Source organism: Geotrypetes seraphini, chromosome 2 (assembly GCF_902459505.1).
Source record: "Geotrypetes seraphini chromosome 2, aGeoSer1.1, whole genome shotgun sequence".
Lineage (NCBI taxonomy): Eukaryota > Metazoa > Chordata > Amphibia > Gymnophiona > Dermophiidae > Geotrypetes > Geotrypetes seraphini.
Genome location: NC_047085.1, coordinates 481,790,536 through 481,811,239, shown reverse-complemented (window position 1 = coordinate 481,811,239; position 20,704 = coordinate 481,790,536). Strand labels below are relative to the sequence as shown.

General features: G+C 43.2%; 1 protein-coding gene across 4 annotated transcripts in view; it reads right to left on the bottom strand.

The window, feature by feature from the left end:
* Positions 1-20,704, bottom strand: part of ADCYAP1R1 (ADCYAP receptor type I) — a 372,428-nt gene that overhangs the window by 190,216 nt on the left and 161,508 nt on the right. For 3 of the 4 annotated variants that reach the window (XM_033931771.1, XM_033931772.1, XM_033931773.1), the window contains one exon: positions 770-877. In XM_033931771.1, the coding sequence (XP_033787662.1) occupies positions 770-877 (108 nt within the window). Of the gene's footprint in view, positions 1-769; positions 878-11,306; positions 11,878-20,704 lie in introns of those variants that run through there. The other variant, XM_033931774.1, reaches the window with a different exon arrangement.

Here is a 20,704-nt window from a genome sequence, read left to right as displayed (position 1 = left end):
CCTAGCTCCCTGGTGGTACAGTGGGGCCAATTAAGATAGAAGGGAAGCCCACTTGTCCCCACCGGACCACAAGAGATCTAAGGTAGGCCTGGAAGTCCTACAGAAACAGAATGGGTTGGGGGGCAGGGCAGATGAGTGGAAGGGGAATTTCTCAAATTGTGGGTTGGTGAGGGGGAACAGGACAAGAGGGCTCTTTCAGGAAGCTTGGAGAGGGTAAAAAATAAAATTAAGCGAGCCCTGGATTAATTTTGGCTGGGCTCACATAAGCTCCAGTAAACATGGCCCTTTCAATTAGACCCAGTAATTCAGTGCCAGTACCTAGACATGGCCTAGCACTGAATATCTGGTGCTAATCGAGCCAGCAAAAGACAGCCTTTTAATAAACGCTGACCATCACAGGCTAAACATTGGCCAGATAACTTCTTATTGTTTCCATATTACTACTGGACATGTGTAAGTTTCAAGTTTATTGTGACTTGATATACCTCTTTTACATACCAAAACGGTTTACATCTTTACAATATTAAAAAATTAATTAAAAACCTGAGGGACAGACAAACAAACCAATACTGACAATTTAAAAAAAAAAAAAAAAAGGATTGAAACAAAAGGATAAAGGGTAAGGGTACAATATTAAAAATAAAAGGAAAGGGTGCAGGAAAAAAGATGACGGGGAGAGGGAATGTCGGGAACAGACAGTGTATCACCTTGGAAAAACGTTGCATAGTACTGCATTAATGCAAGCATGAGGAAAGCAGATTTCACTTACCATCTTCAGAATTTATAATTCTGAACAATGCTGGGCAACGGATGAATACCACTTTACCGACCTCGGCAGGCATCCAGCAGGTAATATTATCCCACATCCCATGACATCCTAGAGGAAGAGAACATAAAAATTGGAAAAAATGGCTTACTTGTAAGTCAATTCAAATTGATTACCAGCTTCTTTAATTCATGCCTACAATATTATAATTTTTTCATTTTTTTTTTTTAACGGCTAAATGAAGTGAATAGCTGGTGTTTCTGGTCAGGGAATGAACAACATACTTGAGTAAAAACTCCTCCTGAAGAAGCCATTGCGGCGAAACTCAGGACTGAGCTGGGGAGTTGAGAAAATCCAATAGTTTGCACATTTGCACTTTTTGCATAGTTTGTATACTTTAATTCACCTATTCTTATCGGAACAGCAAGCCTGCAGAGCCACAAGATTCGACCATTCAAGACAAACAAGATAAGTGCTATAATTTATTGAATAGTGTATAAGAGACAGTATTAGCACTCATTGGATGGTCTTGCATTATAAAATCAGTGATAATGTTCAATAAGGGACCCAAAAGTGCGATGATGGTCCCTAAATGATCTCATTGTGGCTCGCATGCAAGAGATAAGATACTGAGCACTTTTTATATGTTTAAACATTTATTCACATAAATATAACTTGAGGACAAGTTTCAAGTTTCAAGTTTTATTAATTCTTGATAAATCGCCTATTTAATTTCCTAAGCGATGTACAATACAAATTTAAAATATAACAAGTAATGCAGTAATAAATTAAGAGACAGACTAAAAAAAAAGACAATACACGAATAGGGAGGAAAAAAGAGAGAAGTTACAATTTCTTTTCAAGAGTGAGGAACATATAAAGGAAAATAACATAAGGGAAATAGGGCTTTAAAATAGCAAATTTAAGGAAATTTTGATTAAGAAAATCATAGATTAAAAGCATCTTTAAAAAGATAGGTTTTCAGGGATTTTTTAAAAGAGACAAAGTCTTTATTGTTTCTAATAAATTGAGGGATGGAGTTCCATAGAAGAGGTGCTGTGACTGAAAACATATCCTGTCTTCTGGTTCCTATTATTTTTAAGGATGGAACTGTTAATAAATTATTGGAAGATGATCGAAGAGTTCTAGCTGCGTTGTACGGAATAAGCACACATGTACATTCAAATTTATAATATTGTAGGTATGAATTGAAGAAGCTGGTAATCAATTTGAATTAATTTTAAAGTACTACCGGTAATTTAGAAATTTATACTCCTTCATATTTATAGTTTCTTGTAAGTCACCCTGACATAATATAACATAACAAACATAATAATATGCTTGTATATCGCAGCTACCTCTCAGTTCAGTACGGTTTACAGAATAAAGATACTGGATATTCACAGTGAATTACAATCCACTAGTTAAAAAATTTATCAAACAAGTATGTTTTTAACAATTTTCTAAATGCCAGATAGTGGTTAGAAATTAATATAAAATTACCAAGATGTTTATCTCATGTACCTGCCTGATAAGATAGAATTCTGCCAAAGAATCATTTTAAAACACATTCCTTAATAGATGGAAAGTCAAATATCCGCAAACCCAGTATAGGGCGTTTTCTATTAACAAATTCAAAGTGGTCAAGACAATAACTAGGTAAAAGACCATGGGCTCCTTTTATCAAGGTGCGCTACGGGGGTTAGCGCGTCGGACATTTCATCACGCGCTAACCCCCGCGGCACACCAAAAAACTAACGCCTCATCAATGGAAGCGTTGGCGACTAGCGCGGCAGGCGGTTGAACGCACGGTATTCCTCACGCTAACTGCCTACCGCAGCTTGATAAAAGGAGCCCCATGTAAAGACTAAAACGTATACAACCAAATTTAAACAATATTCTCGCCTCCATTGGCAGCCAGTGCAATTTTTGGTAGTATTTTGTCACGTACTCAAATTTTTTTACCCTTTCTGATTTTATTTTTTTACGTGTTAAAATAGAAGTTTACAATTATTATTCATTTAATTCATTTGGATCATTGAAATCGTATTAAGTCCAATGAAATTTATTGTAGCACTCATGTGTAAATAATTTGGAATGTCTTTGGAATTTCACCGTTACCTAGCTATTACCCTTGGATTCTATGTAGGTCACCAAAATTTAATTGCAAACCAATTAGTTAAAAAGTCATTAATGATCAGTTATTGACATGAATTGGCATTAATTTAGACTTACACATGGACCTGCCTATCTTCTATTCTATAGAGTTCAGCTCACAAAATGTCTTGTGTGGAACCCATATTTAGGAGTAGCCATGGGAGGGGCACAGTATTATAGAGTACTGGGGTTATGCACTCAAATTGGGCATCGAAATTTATGCCAGGTTCCAGCTGGATTAAGGCCTGTCACCCAAAGTTGGAAGTGAGAACCCATGCTAAGCTCTTTTCTATAATATGCACTTAGGGGGAAATTCTATATAGGACGCTGGTTTCTGCAGCTGCCTAAGAAGCGGCTGAGAATCGCACACCTGCATCTTATACAGAATTGTGTCAGCCCTAAGGGTCAGACGCCTAACCACCCCAATTTAATTGGCGCCCATGTCACAGGTGCCAGTTAGAGAATCGCTTTGCCCTTAGTAGCTGATTGCGGCAAGGGAATCTCCCTGCCATGATCAACTGAGTAGCAGTGACCCTCCCCACCCGACACTGTCCGCGGCAGGAGGGATGTTTAATTCCCCTTGCTGCTACCCCCAACCCCCCCTCCCCCCAACACTGTCCGCAGCAGGAGAGATGCCCAATTCCTCCTGTTGCCATATCCGAACTCCCCCTCAAAGTCTTCCGGTAGGATGTTGGTGGGGGCACCGACACCCCTACTCCTCTCTGTTCCCCCGCCTCTTCCCATTCCTCCCTTCCATGCGCAAGCCCCCCTTCCCTTCCCCCATACCTCTAGCTGTTGTCAGTGGTGGTCAGCAACATGCTCTTCGCGCCCCCACCGGCTCTTCCCGCTGACATTACTTCTGGATGCCGTGCATAGGAAGTGATGTCAGAGGGAGAGCCAACGGGGTTGACTGCCATGAGCAACAACTTCAGCTAGAGCAGGGATCTCAAAGTCCCTCCTTTAGGGCCGCAATCCAGTTGGGTTTTCAGGATTTCCTCAATGAATATGCATTGAAAGCAGTGTATGCACATAGATCTCATGCATATTCATTGGGGAAATCCTGAAACCCCCACTGAATTGCAGCCCTCAAGGAGGGACTTTGAGAACCCTGAACTAGAGGAACAGGAGAAGGGACAGGCGGGATTGGGGAAAAAGCGAGGGGGGGCAGAGATGAGGGCGAGGAGGGGGGGGCGCCACCGCCCTGGGTGTATCTCACCCTCGCTATGCCACTGATGTTTAGCCCTGCTCTGAGGTGCCAATTGTTCAGCCCTGCTCCCAAGTGCAAAATATTTAACATGGCAATATATTTTGCATTGCTCTAATCACAACAGACAGCAGTGGAGTTTGAACCATTCACCCAAGGATGCCAAACCCAGGGGTCCTTTTACAAAGGCGCGCTAGCTGTTTTCGTGCGTGCTAAACGCTGACGCGTCCGTAGAATATAATGGACGCGTTAGTGTTTAGCGCATGCTAAAATTTAGCGTCCGCTAAAACGGCTAGCGCACCTTAGTAAAAAGGACCCCCCCTAGTGTTCTAAGCGCTACACTATTCCACCACTCTGCGCAGCTCTGTGGTCTGTTTTGCCCTGCTCCAAGGTACAATACAGGGCTAAACATTTTGAGAGTAGGGTAAACATTTTGAGGCACAGAATTGATTACAGGAGCAATTTAATCGTTAGGATGCCGTGCTTGGAATTCTGGCGTGATTGATTCAGGTCCTTCTGCTGCTGCTCCTTGTATTCTCGGGGGTGTCAGGTCAAAAGCGCGCCGGGACAAAGGTGCGCCCAGACAATTGAGCGCAGCATGCGCCGCTGCACCGCTCTAAATTACTGTTTTTAGTGCTCCGACGGGGGGGGGGGGGCGTGGTGGGAGAACCACCCCACTTTACTTAATAGACATCGCGCCGCGTTGTGGGGGGTGTGGGGGGTTGTAACCCCCCACATTTTACTGAAAACTGAACTTTTTCCCTGTTTTTAGGGAAAAAGTTCAGTTTACAGTAAAATGTGGTGGGTTACAACCCCCCAAACCCCCCATAACGCCGACGCGATGTCTATTAAGTAAAGTGGGGTGGTTCCCCAACAAAACCCCCTGTTGGAGCCCCTAAAAACTGTAATTTAGAGTGGCGCGGCGGCGCGCGCTGCGCTCAATTGTCGGCACGCGCTTTTGTCTTTTGCGCCGTTATCTATGAACCATTCTCGGGTGGTTTAGTTCATCCTGCGTTGCCTCAGGTACAACATTAAATTGTGAGACTAACAGGGAGCTACTACTAACAAAGGTGTAAGAACAAACACCTAAACAATCTTCCCCAGGGCAGTGCTAAACATTTTGCACTCACTATACGTTATGTACTGTACTAGGGGCTGCATTCATTAAGCAAACCGATCGTGTACCGATCATTTTGCGACCACTTAACTATCAAATTTCCCTCTGGCCTGATTCACTTACCTCTCCTGCGATCTGCTTGGAATCCTTGCATGCAAATGAGGTGAAACGCATGCAAATTCGACAGCGACCCGATTCACTACACCAAATTTCCGATCCGACTAGGCTGGCCGATCACCTGAAGAAGCGACTGCTTGGGACCAGTCGAAAACATCTTTCCGACTGGAAGCCCTGCTCTCTGCCCTGCAATCTCTCCTGCCTGCTCGCCCCGAATGCTGCCCTGCTCTGCCTCGATCTTCCCCTGCCGCATTGCCGTTCTCCTGCCCTTTCCCGCCCAGTGAGCCCGTGGTTTTAACCCGCGGGTTTAAAGCGGGTTAAAACCACGGCTCCATTTATCTTTTTATGAAGGCGGCAGCTGGCAAGAGCAGGACCAGCTTTTAGGAGCCACGCGGGCTGAGGTCAGTGGAGGTGGTGGCGTTTTCCTGAAGTCAAAAGTAAAAAAAGTTTAAGAAAAAAAAAAAAAAGATCGCTGCTACTATGGTCTGCGCATGTGTGCGGATCGCGCATGCATGAGCCGTGTAGGCAGATGGGGCGTTCCTCCGATCGCCCTCATCTGTATGTTTAAGTTTACTGAATCAGTCGGACCTGCCGGGATTGGATCGGTCAGGTTAGTGAATCCAGCCCTAGATGTTTTCTCCTGCTGGCTCTGAGAGGGCCGATTCTACAAACGGCGCTTTAAGTTAGGCGGTGGGGTAGGCGTCGTACCGATACCTAACTTAAGTGGCATGCATCCTTAGAACCTACTTAAAAGCCCATTTAAAACAAAAAACTACAAGAGAGAAGAAATCTAAGGTCTGAAAACACTATGGGCTCCTTTTACTAAGCTGCGATAGCGTTTTTAGCGCGAGCAGAATTACCGCGTGTGCTACACTGACGCTACGCGGCTAGAACTAACGCCAGCTCAATGCTGGCATTAGCGTCTAGCGCGTGCGCTAAAACCACTATCGCAGCTTAGTAAAAGGAGCCCTATGAAATTAAATGTAGAGGGAAAGATGTCTATTACTCATGTTACAATTGGAGCATCAATGATGTAAGTGGCGGGTGTCAAATTTTGGAACGCTCCGCCAGGCATACTGCGATTTTGTGTTGGAAAGATTAATTTTAAGAAAATGTTGAAAATGCAGCTCTTTCTTAATGCTTTCCTATGAAAATGTTGCTATGTTCCTTTTGCCAATTCCCTCTTTTTCTGTAACATACAATGCTAATGAATATTTGGGTTTTAACTTTATACAGTTTTCTTGCTGAATGTTTAATTGATAAGATGTTTGTCCATTGTTTGTCCACATCTACGCAACTAAAGGGCAATCAGTATATTATATATCTAACCAGCATGTTAACCGCATAGTTCTATGTGGAATATAAATTTTTAAATAAATAAAAATGTAGTCGCTTACCTGCAACTCCCAAATCGGTGCTGTGATCGCAGCTATGGAGGCGCCTACCAGTGCCTACAGCCGAAATAGGCATGTTAGAAAGAAACATAGAAACATGATGGCAGATAAAGGCCAAATGGCCCATCTAGTCTTCTCATCCGCAGTAACCATTATCTCTTTCTCTTTCCGAGAGGTTCCACGTGCCTACCCCAGGCCCTTTTGAATTCAGACACTGTGAGGGGCCTAAGGCTCTGATTGGCCCAGGCACTTCTCCCCAGGAAGGGCCTTAGTTGTTTTGCGAGATGCACTGGGAGGGGCCTAAGGCCCTGATTGGCCTTGGCGCCTAAGGCTCTTCCTTCCTGCGAGGGGCCTTAGGTACTTGGGCCAATCAGAGCCCTAGGCATCACAGGATGCACTGGGAAGGGAAAGGCCTGCCATTTTGAAGAGGCACACCAAGGCAGAAAGGAGTGGGCATATGAGTTAGGGGTCGATCAACTAGACCCCACCAGGTCTTTATTTATGGTGTTGGTCAGCCCAAGGCAGTAGAGAGTGGGCATCCTTCTTGCTGACTTCAAAACAAGGTGTAGGGGTTCCCTGCATGGGGTGGTCAGCCCATTCATCAGGGTTGGTCGGCTAGAGGCAAGAGGGAGTGGACATCCCTCCTTCTGATCAGCTTAAAGGTACAGGGCTCGTGGATCCCGGCATTAGGGGAATCCCCCTGCTTTATTTTATTTATTTTTATGGGAGCAACTGCTATGTGTGTGTTGTGTGCTCACACAAACACGGTCCGCATTTCGACAAAAAGTCTTCTTCAGGGGTCCTTGGGGGTCCTATAATGATGAATACGTGGGAAAGCTAATATGTAGTGAGCCGGAAGTGAGACACATATTAGCTTTTCCATGTATTCATCATTATCCCTGAAGAAGACTTTTTGTCGAAACGCGGACCGTGTTGCGTCCTGCATCCCTAGCGGACTAGGTCCTTTAAGATTTTTATGTGGATCATTTTACTTTTATGTGGATGATTTTATTTTATGTGGATGATATTAGTGTACCTTTGTAACTTTGACATTTTCAAATAAAGTCCATTTAGGAACATCGTCATTCCACAGAGTTTCTTTTGGTTTCTTCTGGATTTTCTTCTCTGTGGAGATTTTGGGGTCATTTTTTTTTGGGGGGGGGATTTTGCTTGTCGTACCAATACTACGTAGTTTCAAACTAAAGAATATTATTGACAGAGAAAATATGTAGATACAGCCAAAGTACTACAATAGCTAACCATACCTACAAAAGGCCTAAGGACTTTGTTGTTCTTTGCAATAGTTTCCGGAACACATTTTGTTTGAAAATCCCTTTCTTTCTGTTTAACAAGAGAGAACGATAGGATGCCAAACTGTTAACTACACACGCTTGGAAAAGTTGCGCTCTCTTTCTTCCCTCACCTTCACATCTGCTGTAGTTAGGAGACAGGAGCTCCCTTGTCTATTCAGAAAATGTGTTTTGTTTTGGTTTTTTCCACCAGCGCGGATTAGAGCATTTTACTTGCAAAGGGTGCTAATTTGCTAGACTCATTTAGTAAATTAAAAAAACAAAGCACAACACTGCTAAGCAAGAGTTGCATTAATTATCAGCAGTGGTATATTGCCTTTATTTGCATTAATGAACTGTTCTACCAAAAATCTATGTTTCTAATGTATAAATGTAAAAATAATGAGAAGTCTATTTCTGCGGTTGCAAGATGCCTTTAATCTCCCCGCACCCCACCCCCGCATGATGAAAAGCAAGATTTCAATCACTGCTACAAAGCAACCTTTGAGATAGAATTTTAAATAATGGCTTTTGAAGTATGTGGAATGTTTGAGCCCCAAAAAAAAAAATCATTAAAGCTTAAAGTTCCAACAATGGAAACAGGCTGATGGGTTGCTTTATGTGGGGAATGAATCTTCTGTCACGGCCAGTCTCGATTGCTAAAGCAAATGAAAAGAGATTATGTAAAACTCAAACTTGCTAATTATTAGGACCAAAGTATGTGCCCTTCTGAATAGTTCTAAAAAGACAAAAGTAAGGACTTTTTTTTTTTTGTTCTATTGTGAGAGAAGTAAAAGACTAGCTTTCTGAGATCTTGAGCTATATTTATACAAATGAACAAAAAGTATTTCACGTAAACACATTATTTTGGCAATGATATGTGGAGGGCCATCTTCAATAGGATGCTGGATGTTTCCCACAAGATGTCCAAAGTCAGAGGTGGAGAAACAACCATTTTCAAAATTGGCAACATTGCAAGACATCAACATTTATTTTATTTTTTATTTTTTTTTTAATCGTCTACTTAGACATTTGGCTGCCAGAACGTCCAACTTTTAGGACGTCCAACTTATTCCCCATTTTCCACCACAAAACTGTCCAAGTTTAAAACATCCTAATGCAGACCATTTGGATGTGGGAGGGGCCAGTATTATAATGGCCTGACCATATACGCATCCCAATAGAGCAGTGGGACACCTTAGAGGGTACTGCTGTGAACTTCACATAAAGGTTACATCTCCAAACCCTCCCGAAACCTACTATGCCCACCTGTCTATCACCTCAATAGCCCTTATGGCTGCAGGTAGCACCTATATGGCAGTATAGTAGGGTTTTGGTGGCTTCACACTTTCCACCATAAATGTAGTGGTTAGAGCGGCCTATGAGCCTAGGGGCTCCTTTTACTAAGCTGCGATGGCATTTTTAGCGCACGCAGAATTTTAGTGCGCGCTAAACCTGCACTACGCGGCTAGAACTAATTCCAGCTCAATGCTGGCGTTAGGGTCTAGTGCGTGGCAATTCATAGCACGCGCTAAAACCGCTATCACAGCTTAGTAAAAGGAGCCCTTGGTCTTCCTCTCTATGGCTCACTAGCTCACATATCAGGCTACTTAAAACACCTGTTTGATGCTCTACTAGGATTTCCCATACCAAGGGCTAGATTCACAAAGCAAACCGATCTTGTACCGATCAGTTTGCGACCCCTTTACTATCAAATTTCCATCCGGCCTGATTCACTTACCTCTCCTGCGATCCGCTTCGAATCCATGCATGCAAATGAGGTGAAACGCATGTAAATTGGACAGCGACCAAATTTCTGATCCGACTGGGCTGGCCGATCACCTGAAGAAGCGACTGCTGGGGACCAGTTGAAAACATCTGTCCGACTGGAGGCCCTGCTCTCTTCCCTGTAATCTCTCCTGCCTGCTTGCCCCGAATGCTGCCTTGCTCTGTCCTGCTTCTTATCTCTGCTGCTCGCCCTCATCCCGCCCTGCTCTACCTCGATCTTCCCCGAATCTCTCCTGCCGCATCGCCATTCTCCTACCCTTCCCCAAATCTCTCCTTCCGCATCGCCGTTCTCCTGCCCTTCCCCGCCCAGCGAGCCTGTGGTTTTAACCCATGGGTTTAAAGCGGGTTAAAATCATGGATTCGTAGGGCTAAAAACTAAAGTTTTAAGTTGAAAAAAAAATTTGCGTCTCAGATGAGCTTGCGCAGCTGAGCATGCGCAGGGATCGCTATAGAGCGATCCATGCAGACAGATGGGGACATTCCTCCCATCACCCCCATCTGCATATTTTTCGTTCCTGAATTCATCGGACCTGCCCGGATCGGGCCCGATCAGGCACGTTAGTGATTCCAGGCCCAAATGCTGCTGTTTTAGAGACAGATATATACTGTTTCATTCAGATTTTTATGGGGTGGGAGGGGAGGGGGGTCAGTGACCATTGGTCCTCCAGTGGTCATACGGTCAGTTTGGGTACTTTTTTTTTTCCACTTAGACGCTATTAAAACATTTCTAGCTCAGAACGTCTAAGTTCCATCCAGGACTTACTGGGAAATATTCGATTATCGCTGCAAGATGTCCAAGTCTATGCTCACCTAAAGCCTACCTAGAGCATGCCTCCAACACAGACCCCTTTAGTTCTGGATGCACAGTGGGTAACACAGCTTGAAAGACGTCCAGAAAGACTATTTAAAAAATCAGCACTTGGACGTCCTGGCGATTAGGACATCCAAGTGGCAGTTTATGCCATTTTTGGGGGACATCTTACAGTTTTGAAAATGCCCCTAATGGACTGGAAGGATGTGAATAGGGTTGACAGTGAGAAAAAAAGGGGTATTAAGAAAAAACTTTGAATATTTGATCAATTCACGATCTTTTAAAAGGGTGTTTGAAATTAAGGGCTCCTTTTACTAAGCTGCGGTAGCGTTTTTATTTTTTATTTTATTTATTTATTTACTAGTCTTATAGCCCGTTACATTAACGGGTGCTAGAATATGTGTGTGTGTGTGTCTGTATTTCTTTCTTTCTCTCTCTCTCGCCTTAGCCTGTTTCTGTATTTCTGTATTTATTTATTTCTGTCTTTCTTTTTCCTCCCAAACCTGAAACATCTGTATCCTGCTACCTTTGGTTTTTTTTTCTCTCTCTCTATGCATGCAGTTCTTGGCCATTTTTCATTTGCGGGCTTGGCTTTTCCCTGTCCATCATTATACCCCCTTCCCTTCCAAAATCTTATTTTGCAGAGCCAATAGGCAGTCCTACCTTCCAGGGTCACTTCTTTTAACAATGTTCTGCCGGTGGAGCACAAACCACTTCAAAGGGAAGTCACAGAGACCTGGAAGAAAAATCCACCTCTTCACTTCTTTTCCTTTCCTGCTTGGGGGGATAAGACATTCTCTCACTGGCTCTGTAGGCGCTTGCGCACTTCCCCCCCCCCCCCCTTCTCCGTGTGGCAAGGTGTTAGGTTCCTGTCGGGACAGACTTGGCAGAGGAGCTCCGCCACTTTCGCCCAGACCGGCTGCGAGCCTCAGCCGCCTGCGAGGTGATTTCTTTCAAACCGTGAGTGTGGGGCCGAAGTTAAATTTTCCGAGTCGCGAGTGTGGGGCCGAAGTTTAATTTTGAATGTGCCATGGCGGCTCCCCTCACTGGCCAACCCTAGCGGAAACAGGAAGTCGTGAGAGAGGGCGGGCCGCAGTGAACAGAAGATGGCAAAGCCAGCGTTAGCGAGGTGCAGCGCGGGTGAACCGGCGAAAAGGAGGAGGCTTTGGTGGTGGTGGTTTTGGCGGTGAGTGTGGGTGGGAGGGGGGAGTCGCCGGCTGTGCTGTGCTTTCGCGATTTCTCTGGCCGCCGCATACGCACTATGACCACGGACCTACGGATCAGGGATCACAGATCACGCAGGTCTGAGTGCGCATGCGTGGCTAGCTTTTTATTATATAGGATACAATTTCACATTATTTATCAAGCATATCATCTTGTACAGAAAGTGTAATCAAGAAAACATAATTATTTAAGCTTACTTTCAGTCCTGAAAATAAACCAAGCTATAAAAAGAGGTACATCTTAACTTAATCACACACTAGTCTTCAAAATTGGGATCCAAGACTTAAGAATAAGAGTAATTTAAATTAAAGATAACAGGCAAACAAAATCACATAATCTGTTGCTGAAAGAGAGCTAATTATTACTTAGATGCAGATGTTTCTCCATTTTCAAGGCGCTTCAGAGAAAGGAAAGCAGTCAAATGAGCTGGTTCTAAAAACACATATTTTAAGGTACGGTATCTAATTACCGGTACACATTTACATGGGTATCTAAGAAAAAAGAAACCCCCTATCTGAGTCACACCTGATTTCAATATTAGAAATTCCCTTCTTCTCGTCTGAGTCTCTCTCGAGACATGCGGTAGCGTTTTTAACGCGCGCTAACCCCTGCGCTACATGGAAAAACTAACACCAGCCCTGCGGAGGCGTTCATAGCATCTAGCGTGCGTGGCATTGTACTGCACGCTAAGCGCGCGCTAAAACCGTTAGTGCTGCTTTGTACAAGGAGCCCCAAGCTTCACTAGCGGTTTTAGCGTGCGTTAGACGTTAACGCCTCCATTGAGCTGGCGTTAGTTTTTCCGCGTAGCATGGGGGTTAGCGCGTGCTAATCTGCAGCGTGCGCTAAAAACGCTACCACAGCTTAGTAAAAGGAGCCCTAAGTTCTTCCTTGGCTTGTAATAAAGTAAATTTTTAAGCCCATGAAGGGCAATACCTTCACAGCTACCGGTAGGTCCACATGAAGATAACACTTAATTTCATAAGGATAAAAGTTTAACAAGCTCGTTCTCATAGGTACCAATAAGCTTCACAGTGTGGTACAGGGCTACTCCATTCCAGTCCTCACGGTCCACAGCCAGGTCAGGTTCTCAGGATATCCAGAATGAATATGCATAAGAGAGATTTATGGTGACGGGACTAAATCGCGCGAGACAATGGCGCGCAGACAACTGAGCGCAAGGTTGACGGCACACCGAAGAAAAGCACTATTTTAAAGGGCTCCGATGAGGGGTGTGGGGGGGAACCCCCCCACTTTACTTAACAGACATTGTGCTGGCGTTGTGGGGGGTTTGGGGGGTTGTAACCCCCATTATACTTAAAACTGAACTTTTTCCCTAAAAAACAGGCAAAAAGTTTGGTTTCAAGTATAATGCCAGCGCGATGTCTGTTAAGTAAAATGGGGGAGTTCCCCACCAACACCCCCCATCGGAACCCTTTAAAATAGTGCTTTTCTTCGGCGTGCCGTCAACCTTGCGCTCAGTTGTCTGTGCTCAGTTGTCGGCGTGCCGTTGTCCCGCGCGATTTTGCCTATGAACCGAGATTTACAGTACATACCGAGGAAGCAGCGAATGCCAATCTTATACATATTCATTCTGGATATCTTTGAAAACCTGGCCTGCCTATGGATCTCGAGGACTGGAACTGAGTAGCCCTGGTGTAGCAGGTGAAGTCAGATAAAGACTACTGTAATTGGCCTGTTTAGTTTGTTCAGCTGTTCTGTTTCTCATAATCAGCATCCATAATATTTTACAGGGTAATGACAAAAATGTGTTCTTAGCTAAATGAGCTATATTCTCAAAATTAGAAAAAAATAAGCTTGACCTGAATACAAATACTTTATTATATCAAAACTTTCTTAAATAGAACATATTACAATTCCTCCATCACACACTTTAATAAAACAGTGTAAACCGCCGGAGCCAAAGCTACAGCGGTAGAAAACCTGGAGTCTATTCAAAGTCCATCATGAAGATTAATTCTTATTCGTATGCTCAAGGAAGGCAATTAATCCTTATAAGAAGGACCATTAATAAGAATACATCTTCATGATGAACTTTGAATAGACTCCAGGTTTTCTACCGCCATGGCTTTGGCTCCAACGGTTTACACTGTTTTATTAAAGTGTGTGATGGAGAAATTGTAATATGTTCTATTTAAGAAAGTTGTTGTTGTTTTTTTAATCATTTTTATAATTGAGGTCAACCAGAGAAACAAGTGGAATACAGTAGAATCAGATGTAAACAGATGCATCTGTGAACAATGTTATACAAGCATCAACAGCAGAGAACATAGTAATAATAATAATAATATAAATACCACATTATGAACAAGAGGAAGGAAACGACAGGCAGAAAACTCCAAACCGCTCTCTCAAGACAATATAGAACTCAAACCAAAGAACCCCCCAACTCAAGATACAACACCCACTCCAATCATCAAACACCAATCAAACAATCAGTAGCAGTAGTAGCTAGTGCGCACGGCAATTTAGCGCATGTTATTCCGCGCGTTAAGGCCCTAGCATACCTTCATAAAAGGAGCCCTTAGTGCGTTGTTTGATTAACTTTCGAATGCATCCCTTCTTCAGATCAGAAATAAGCAAATATATGCAAATGTTGACAACTGCCAGTATACGTAGGTGAAGCATCAAAGCATTTCAGTGATATTCCCACCACAGGAGGAGGGAAAATGTCAAAGGTTAAAAAAAAAAAAAAAAGAGGGGCTTGCTGGGTGAAAGACAGAGAGACATGGGCAGGTGACAAGAAAGAGACAAAATCATAAAAATTCATGGTCTGTAATGTGATAGGAAGCCAAGGTCCTTGTTGAGTCCTGTTTTGTGGGTGTCAAAATATACTGCTTTTTGGCCTATATTAATGTCATGAACATAATTGAACGAAGGAAGTTTTACAAAAATTTGATGGCCAGTCTGCTAATTGATCCTGGCATTTGATCTTGTACAATTGGGAGGATACGTTTGGTAAAACTGGAGTTCCCATCCTGGATTCCTTTATCATTGATGATAACATGATAGTAATGATTAGGGTTATCTGGATTTAATATTGCATTACTAAAGACCATAACATGGTTTTAATTAATCAGATATAGAATTGATATCGGTAGCATGGAATATTGCTACACCTTAGGTTTTGGCCAGGTAATAGTGACCTGGATTGGCCACCGTGTGAACGGGCTACTGGGCTTGATGGACCATTGGTCTGACCCAGTAAGGCTATTCTTATGTTCTCTTGATTACTGTAATGACATTTATCTGGATCTTCCATCCAGCCATTTTAACGCACTACAGATTATACAAAATTCCACGGCACAAATCTTAATGGGATGAACAGTATGAACATATTATACCAATTTTAAAGAAATTACATTGATTGCCAATCTATCATCTGGTACAGTTTAAGATTTTGGAAAATAATCGATCTAGGGATATATGACACCCTTCCAGACTATCTGACCAAATGCTCGAAAATATATAAACCTAATAGTGTTTTGAGATCAGAAAATAGGATGCTATTTGACGCAAGAATACGAGACAAAATGAAGTATGCCGCCACTAGAAAGTCATGTTTTTCAATTGCGGGTCCGGTGCTTTGGAATGGTCTGTCCGGAGCAATACGTTTTTGTAACCATGTACCTCTATTTCGAAAATTATTTAAGGCTCATTTTTTCGTCATAGCTTTTAGCTGTCCCTCTGACATCCAATAAAATGTTTGAGAATGACTACAATTTTTTGTTGAACAATGTAAACAAAGCTGATAGATGTTTGTAATGCATTGGAAAATGTATGGTAAAATTTGACCTCTATTGTGTATGTTTACTTGTAAGCCGCTTAGGAGATAAGCAGATAATAAGTTCTTTAAATAAATAAATAAATAAATAATACCTGTTTTAACATTGACCCTTATATATATCTATCTATAGCCCTCATTTACTAAGCCGTGGTAGAGGCTTCTAAGAACAGTCTTACTGGGTCAGACCAATGGTCCATCAAGCCCAGTAGCCCGTTCTCAAGGTGGCCAATCCAGGTCACTAGTACCTGGCCAAAACCCAAATTGTAGCAATATTCCATGCTACCAATTCAGGGGGTGCTAAATACTCTGGCGCTGCATTGGAGCAGCATCAGAGAATTTAGCTTTCTGGGCCATGGTAGAAACCTCTACTGTGGCTTGGTAAAGGGGGATGAGGGGGGTATATATTTTCCATGTCTACCTATTGTGACCCAGTAACCCAAGCTACCAAGAAGAAACAGGAGGAGACGCAGGATGCAGACTGGAGAAGTGGGAACAACTCCGCTATGCTGCAAATACCCTTTGTTAAAACTCCATCATGTGAGCAAATCCCTGGCGAACACAATTTTCCTTCCCTTCCAGGGGATACAACCCCAGCTGGGAATACTAGATTTTTACCTTTGTAGGATTTAGGATCCTGGAAGATCTGGGAGGAGAGCAGGCTTTGGCCCTGTAGTGGGGGTGAGGGGGAGAGGAGCCCAGGCTCAGAATACCAAGCAAAGCAGAGAGGGCTTGGCAAAAGCCAAGACTTTCTTGATCTAATTAGTTGAATAGGGGGTGTAATCAATCAGGGGAGAAGAATCAATAGACTGGGGGAGGGAAGAGAAAGAGGAACTCCCAGAACCAGGTTACCAAACAGGGCTGTAAAAGGCAGCCAGGGGAGGAGATAAACTTCTCACACAATAAGAAAAAAACAAAACACAAAGGGGCTTCCTTTACCTATTGTACTTATCCTTCCCCATACCCTTTTCTATTTTAATTCTTTTGTAACTTTACCTCCCTTCCCTCCTGGATAACATACGTCCCATTTTGAATGGGACCATCCCGTTTTTAGATCCCCTGTCCCGTTGTCCCCACGCACAGCTTCGATACGTCAGAATTGACATTGGGAGAAGGTTTGTGGGCCGGCCATTGTGCATTCGCTGCACTCGCCTGGCCCTGTTGCTGCGTCGGTGATGGGGAAGCAGGGAGAAATCTGCGGTGGTGGTGGCGTAAAGGGAGGCAGGGAGACAGCGGTGGCTTGGGGGGTGGGGGTAGGGGAGACAGAAAGAAAGAAAGAGGGCAGGGAGAGAGAAAGCTTTCTGCATTTTCCCTAAAATCACAATGACAGAACCCCTTATTAAAATCTAAACACACAGTCAAGAATGCATCTTATTTTTGGTATCAGTCACTACTAAATCTTTGTAAGCTTGTTTAACACTAGTGCTGTTTGTACAAAGGCACTAGTGGAACTGGTGATACTGGCATTGTTAATACCTGATTTTGAAACACAAAGATTTTTATTCTTTCAATCTCCCAGAGGAAAACAAGTAGAATGCTGACATACTGAATTCAGGCAAACTTTATCATCTCCCAGAAACCTGGCTGGTATGAAATAACTTCCACTAGATATTGGATGACAGCATCAATCACAAATGAATGAGAAAGAAAGGGGGTGGGCAGAGAGAGAGCGAGAAAGACAGAAAGAAAGGATGCACAATTAGAAGGAAGTGCAACCAGAGACTCACCAGACAACAAAGGTAGGAAAAATGATTTTATTTTCAATTTAGTGATCAAAATGTGTCAGTTTTGAGAATTTATATCTGCTGTCTATATTTTGCACTATATTTGTCTATTTTTCTATAGTTGTTACTGAGGTGACACTGCATATTTTAAAGTCATCTGCTTGACCTCTTTGAAAAAAACCTGAATATAAATTATAATTAACATTTTCTCTGCATACAGTGTGCTTTGTATTTTTTTCTATTTTATGGTTGCCATTATGAATTAATAAGATATTGTGTGTACATGAAAAATGAATGGAAGAAATTGGGGGCGGGGCTAGGGCAGGATGGGGGGCGGGACTGAAAATTAATAGATGTCCCATTTTGATGAAAAAAATAAATGGTCACGTTACTCCTGGATCATGTCGGTCAAGTCTGTCTTTCAACCCCCCCCCCTCAATGTTTTAGATTAAATTTTTTATCTTTTACTTTATTAACTATTTTGTAAACCATCTAGATACTTGGGATAGACAGTATGAAAATAAATTAATCAACTTGGAAACAAAACCCCTGAACTCTGGAAATACAAGGAGAGGAGTTTGAGCCAGCAAGTTTTGGAGAACTCTCAGGAGAGAGTGGAGAGGAGAACAGTCCTATGGACTTATGAACTTGTAACGCAAAAGCCCACAGGTACTGTGTTTCCCTGGCTGTTTTATCTTATTTTTTGGAAGCTTCTGGGAACCAGAGAGAAGGCAGTGTAGAAGGAAAACAGCATCTGAGCCTGGAGAGGGCCTGATCAATCAGGAGTTTGGCCAGGAATAGGGTGGCTTGAAAAGGTAGATTTATGGTATAGGAGTACTATCCTTAAATAAAACATCTCTCTCACTCTTTAGTAGGGTTGCCAGATTTCCTCTTTAAAAAAACAGAAGGCTCTGCCCTGTTCAACCCCAGCCCCACGGTTTTCTGCCTCTAGCTCCACCCCATTATGCCCCAGTCCCGCCCCTACACAAACCTCCCCGAGCTTGGAGCTGCATCTGGAGGGCCTGTGCGCAGGCAGATATGTTATCATGATGATGCTACATGCATGTGTGTGTGTGCGTGTGACATCATTGCATCGACGTCCGTGCACGCACCGAGGCCCTCCAGATGCGGCCCCGAGACCAGCGACTTCCAAAACCCGGACAAACTAAAAAGAGGACATGTCCAGGTTTCCTCAGACGTCTGGTAACCCTGCTCTTTAGCATTTCTCTCAATCACAAAGCAGAAAAGATAGACAAGGAAAAGAACACATGAAATAGGGCTAATTCATAGCTTTTTTGTTTGGAAGGGGGCAAAAGCTCCACTCCAGACCCTGCCCAAGCTCCGCCCCATACCCATCCCTATAATAATAGTACTGATTGTAATGCTATTTCTTCCATTCATTCTTCATGTACACAAAATATAATCTTACTAGTGTTTTAGCCCGTTACATTAACGGGTGCTAGAGTAGATGTCTGTCTGTCTGTTTTGTTTTTTTTCTTTTTTTAATTTGTCTCTCTCTCCTTGGACGTTCTCATTCTTTCTGTCTATGTCTTTCCCTGGCCCCCTGTCTATCTATCTTTATTTTTAACTCTATCCTCTTCCCTCAATCCTGCATGTGGCCTTTTTTCTTTCTCCTCCCCACTTCCTTCCAACGTCTGCTCCCCCTGTCCTCCACACTTCCATTCGATGTGTCTCCCTCTCTCTACCCCTTCCATCTACTGTTCACCCTCTGTCTTGACCCTCTCTTCTCTTTCCATCCAGTGTCCGCCCTCTCTCTCTCTGTTCCATATGGCCTCTCTCCATCTCCTCCTTCCTTTTCCCTTGGTCTAGCATACCTTCCTCCTTCCCTCCAAGCCATTCTCTCCCCCTCTGCTCCCTTTCCTCATTTAACTACTTCATTGTGCAGCAGCAGCATTCACAATTCATTGCTGTTGCTGGCTTCAGGTCTTTCTCTCTGGCGGGTCCTGTCTTCATGAAAACAGGAAGTAGGCAGGACCGGCCAGAGAGGAAGGCCTGAAGCCAGCAACAGCAGCGAATTGTAAACATTGCTGCTGCCTGAAGCACCCGAGGCAGATGCTTCTCTCCCCTCCCAGCCCAACCCCCGCTGACTCTACGACCCTCCCAGTGAGATGACTTTAATATCAAACCTCCCTCCAGCGTTGGCAGCTGCAGCATGCTAAACAGGCTGCTTCGGCTTTCTTCTGCCGTTGAGTCTCTCTGGAGACGTTGGCGACTACCAATGTCTCCGAGTGATTTTTTTTTTAAAATGCCAATAATAATATTTATGACAGCTGTATGGTACTATATGTATGATGCTGTCACGTTAGTCTGATGTTAAGTAGTCTCTAGTGGATAACCTTACATTGGACGTGTCACGGTAGGAGAAAAGGTTAAAGCAGCTAGGGCTCTTCAGCTTGGAGAAGAGACGGCTCAGGGAAGATATGATAGAGGTCTATAAAATACTGAGTGGAGTGGAAAGAGTAAATGATAATCGCTTTTTTTTACTTTTTCCAAAAATACTAGGACTAAGGAGCATGCGATGAATCTATTAAGGAGTAGACTTAAAACAAACTGGAGAAAAAAAAATTCTTCACACAAAAGTATAATTAAACTCTGGAATTTGTTGCCAGAGAATGTGGTGAAAGCAGTTAGCTTAGCAGGGTTTAAAAAAGGTGATAAGCAGCATAAAAACTGTTTTTTTTGTCTCCTTGGGATCTTGCCAGGTACTTGCATACCCTGACTGTTATGGAGTTTTTAGATGTTTGCCAGAATGCATTTATTCTGCATGATCCAAATAAAATTCACTGCAAATCTGTGTGCTCAATGGCTATTCTCGTGCATGCTAACGTCATGTCTCTGAGACCTGGATTGTTGACAACTCATACAGTAACTCCTGAGCAGGTGAACATGAACATAGGTGGCACGGGAGTTTCAACACAGAACAAAGACACAATCTCAAAGGACATTGCCCCCAAAAAAGACAAACTGGGGTGATACTAAACTAACCCCCTCTTTTACTAAGGTGTCCATAGACTAACATTCACGCGTTAGCATGTAGCATGCGCTAATCGGTTAGTGCACCTTAGGGCTCCTTTTACTAAACTAAACTAAACTAAGCCTTAGGTTTATATACCGCATCTTCTCCACTGAAGTGGAGCTCGACACGGTTTACAGAGTTTAAAAAATATGGGAAGAGAGAAGAGAAAGAGTTTACAAAGCATAAAAAGAGGGGATGTAATCAGGAGAAGAGATTATTATATGCTAGAGAAAAGCCAGGTTTTCAGTTGTTTTCGGAATAGTTGGAGGGAGTC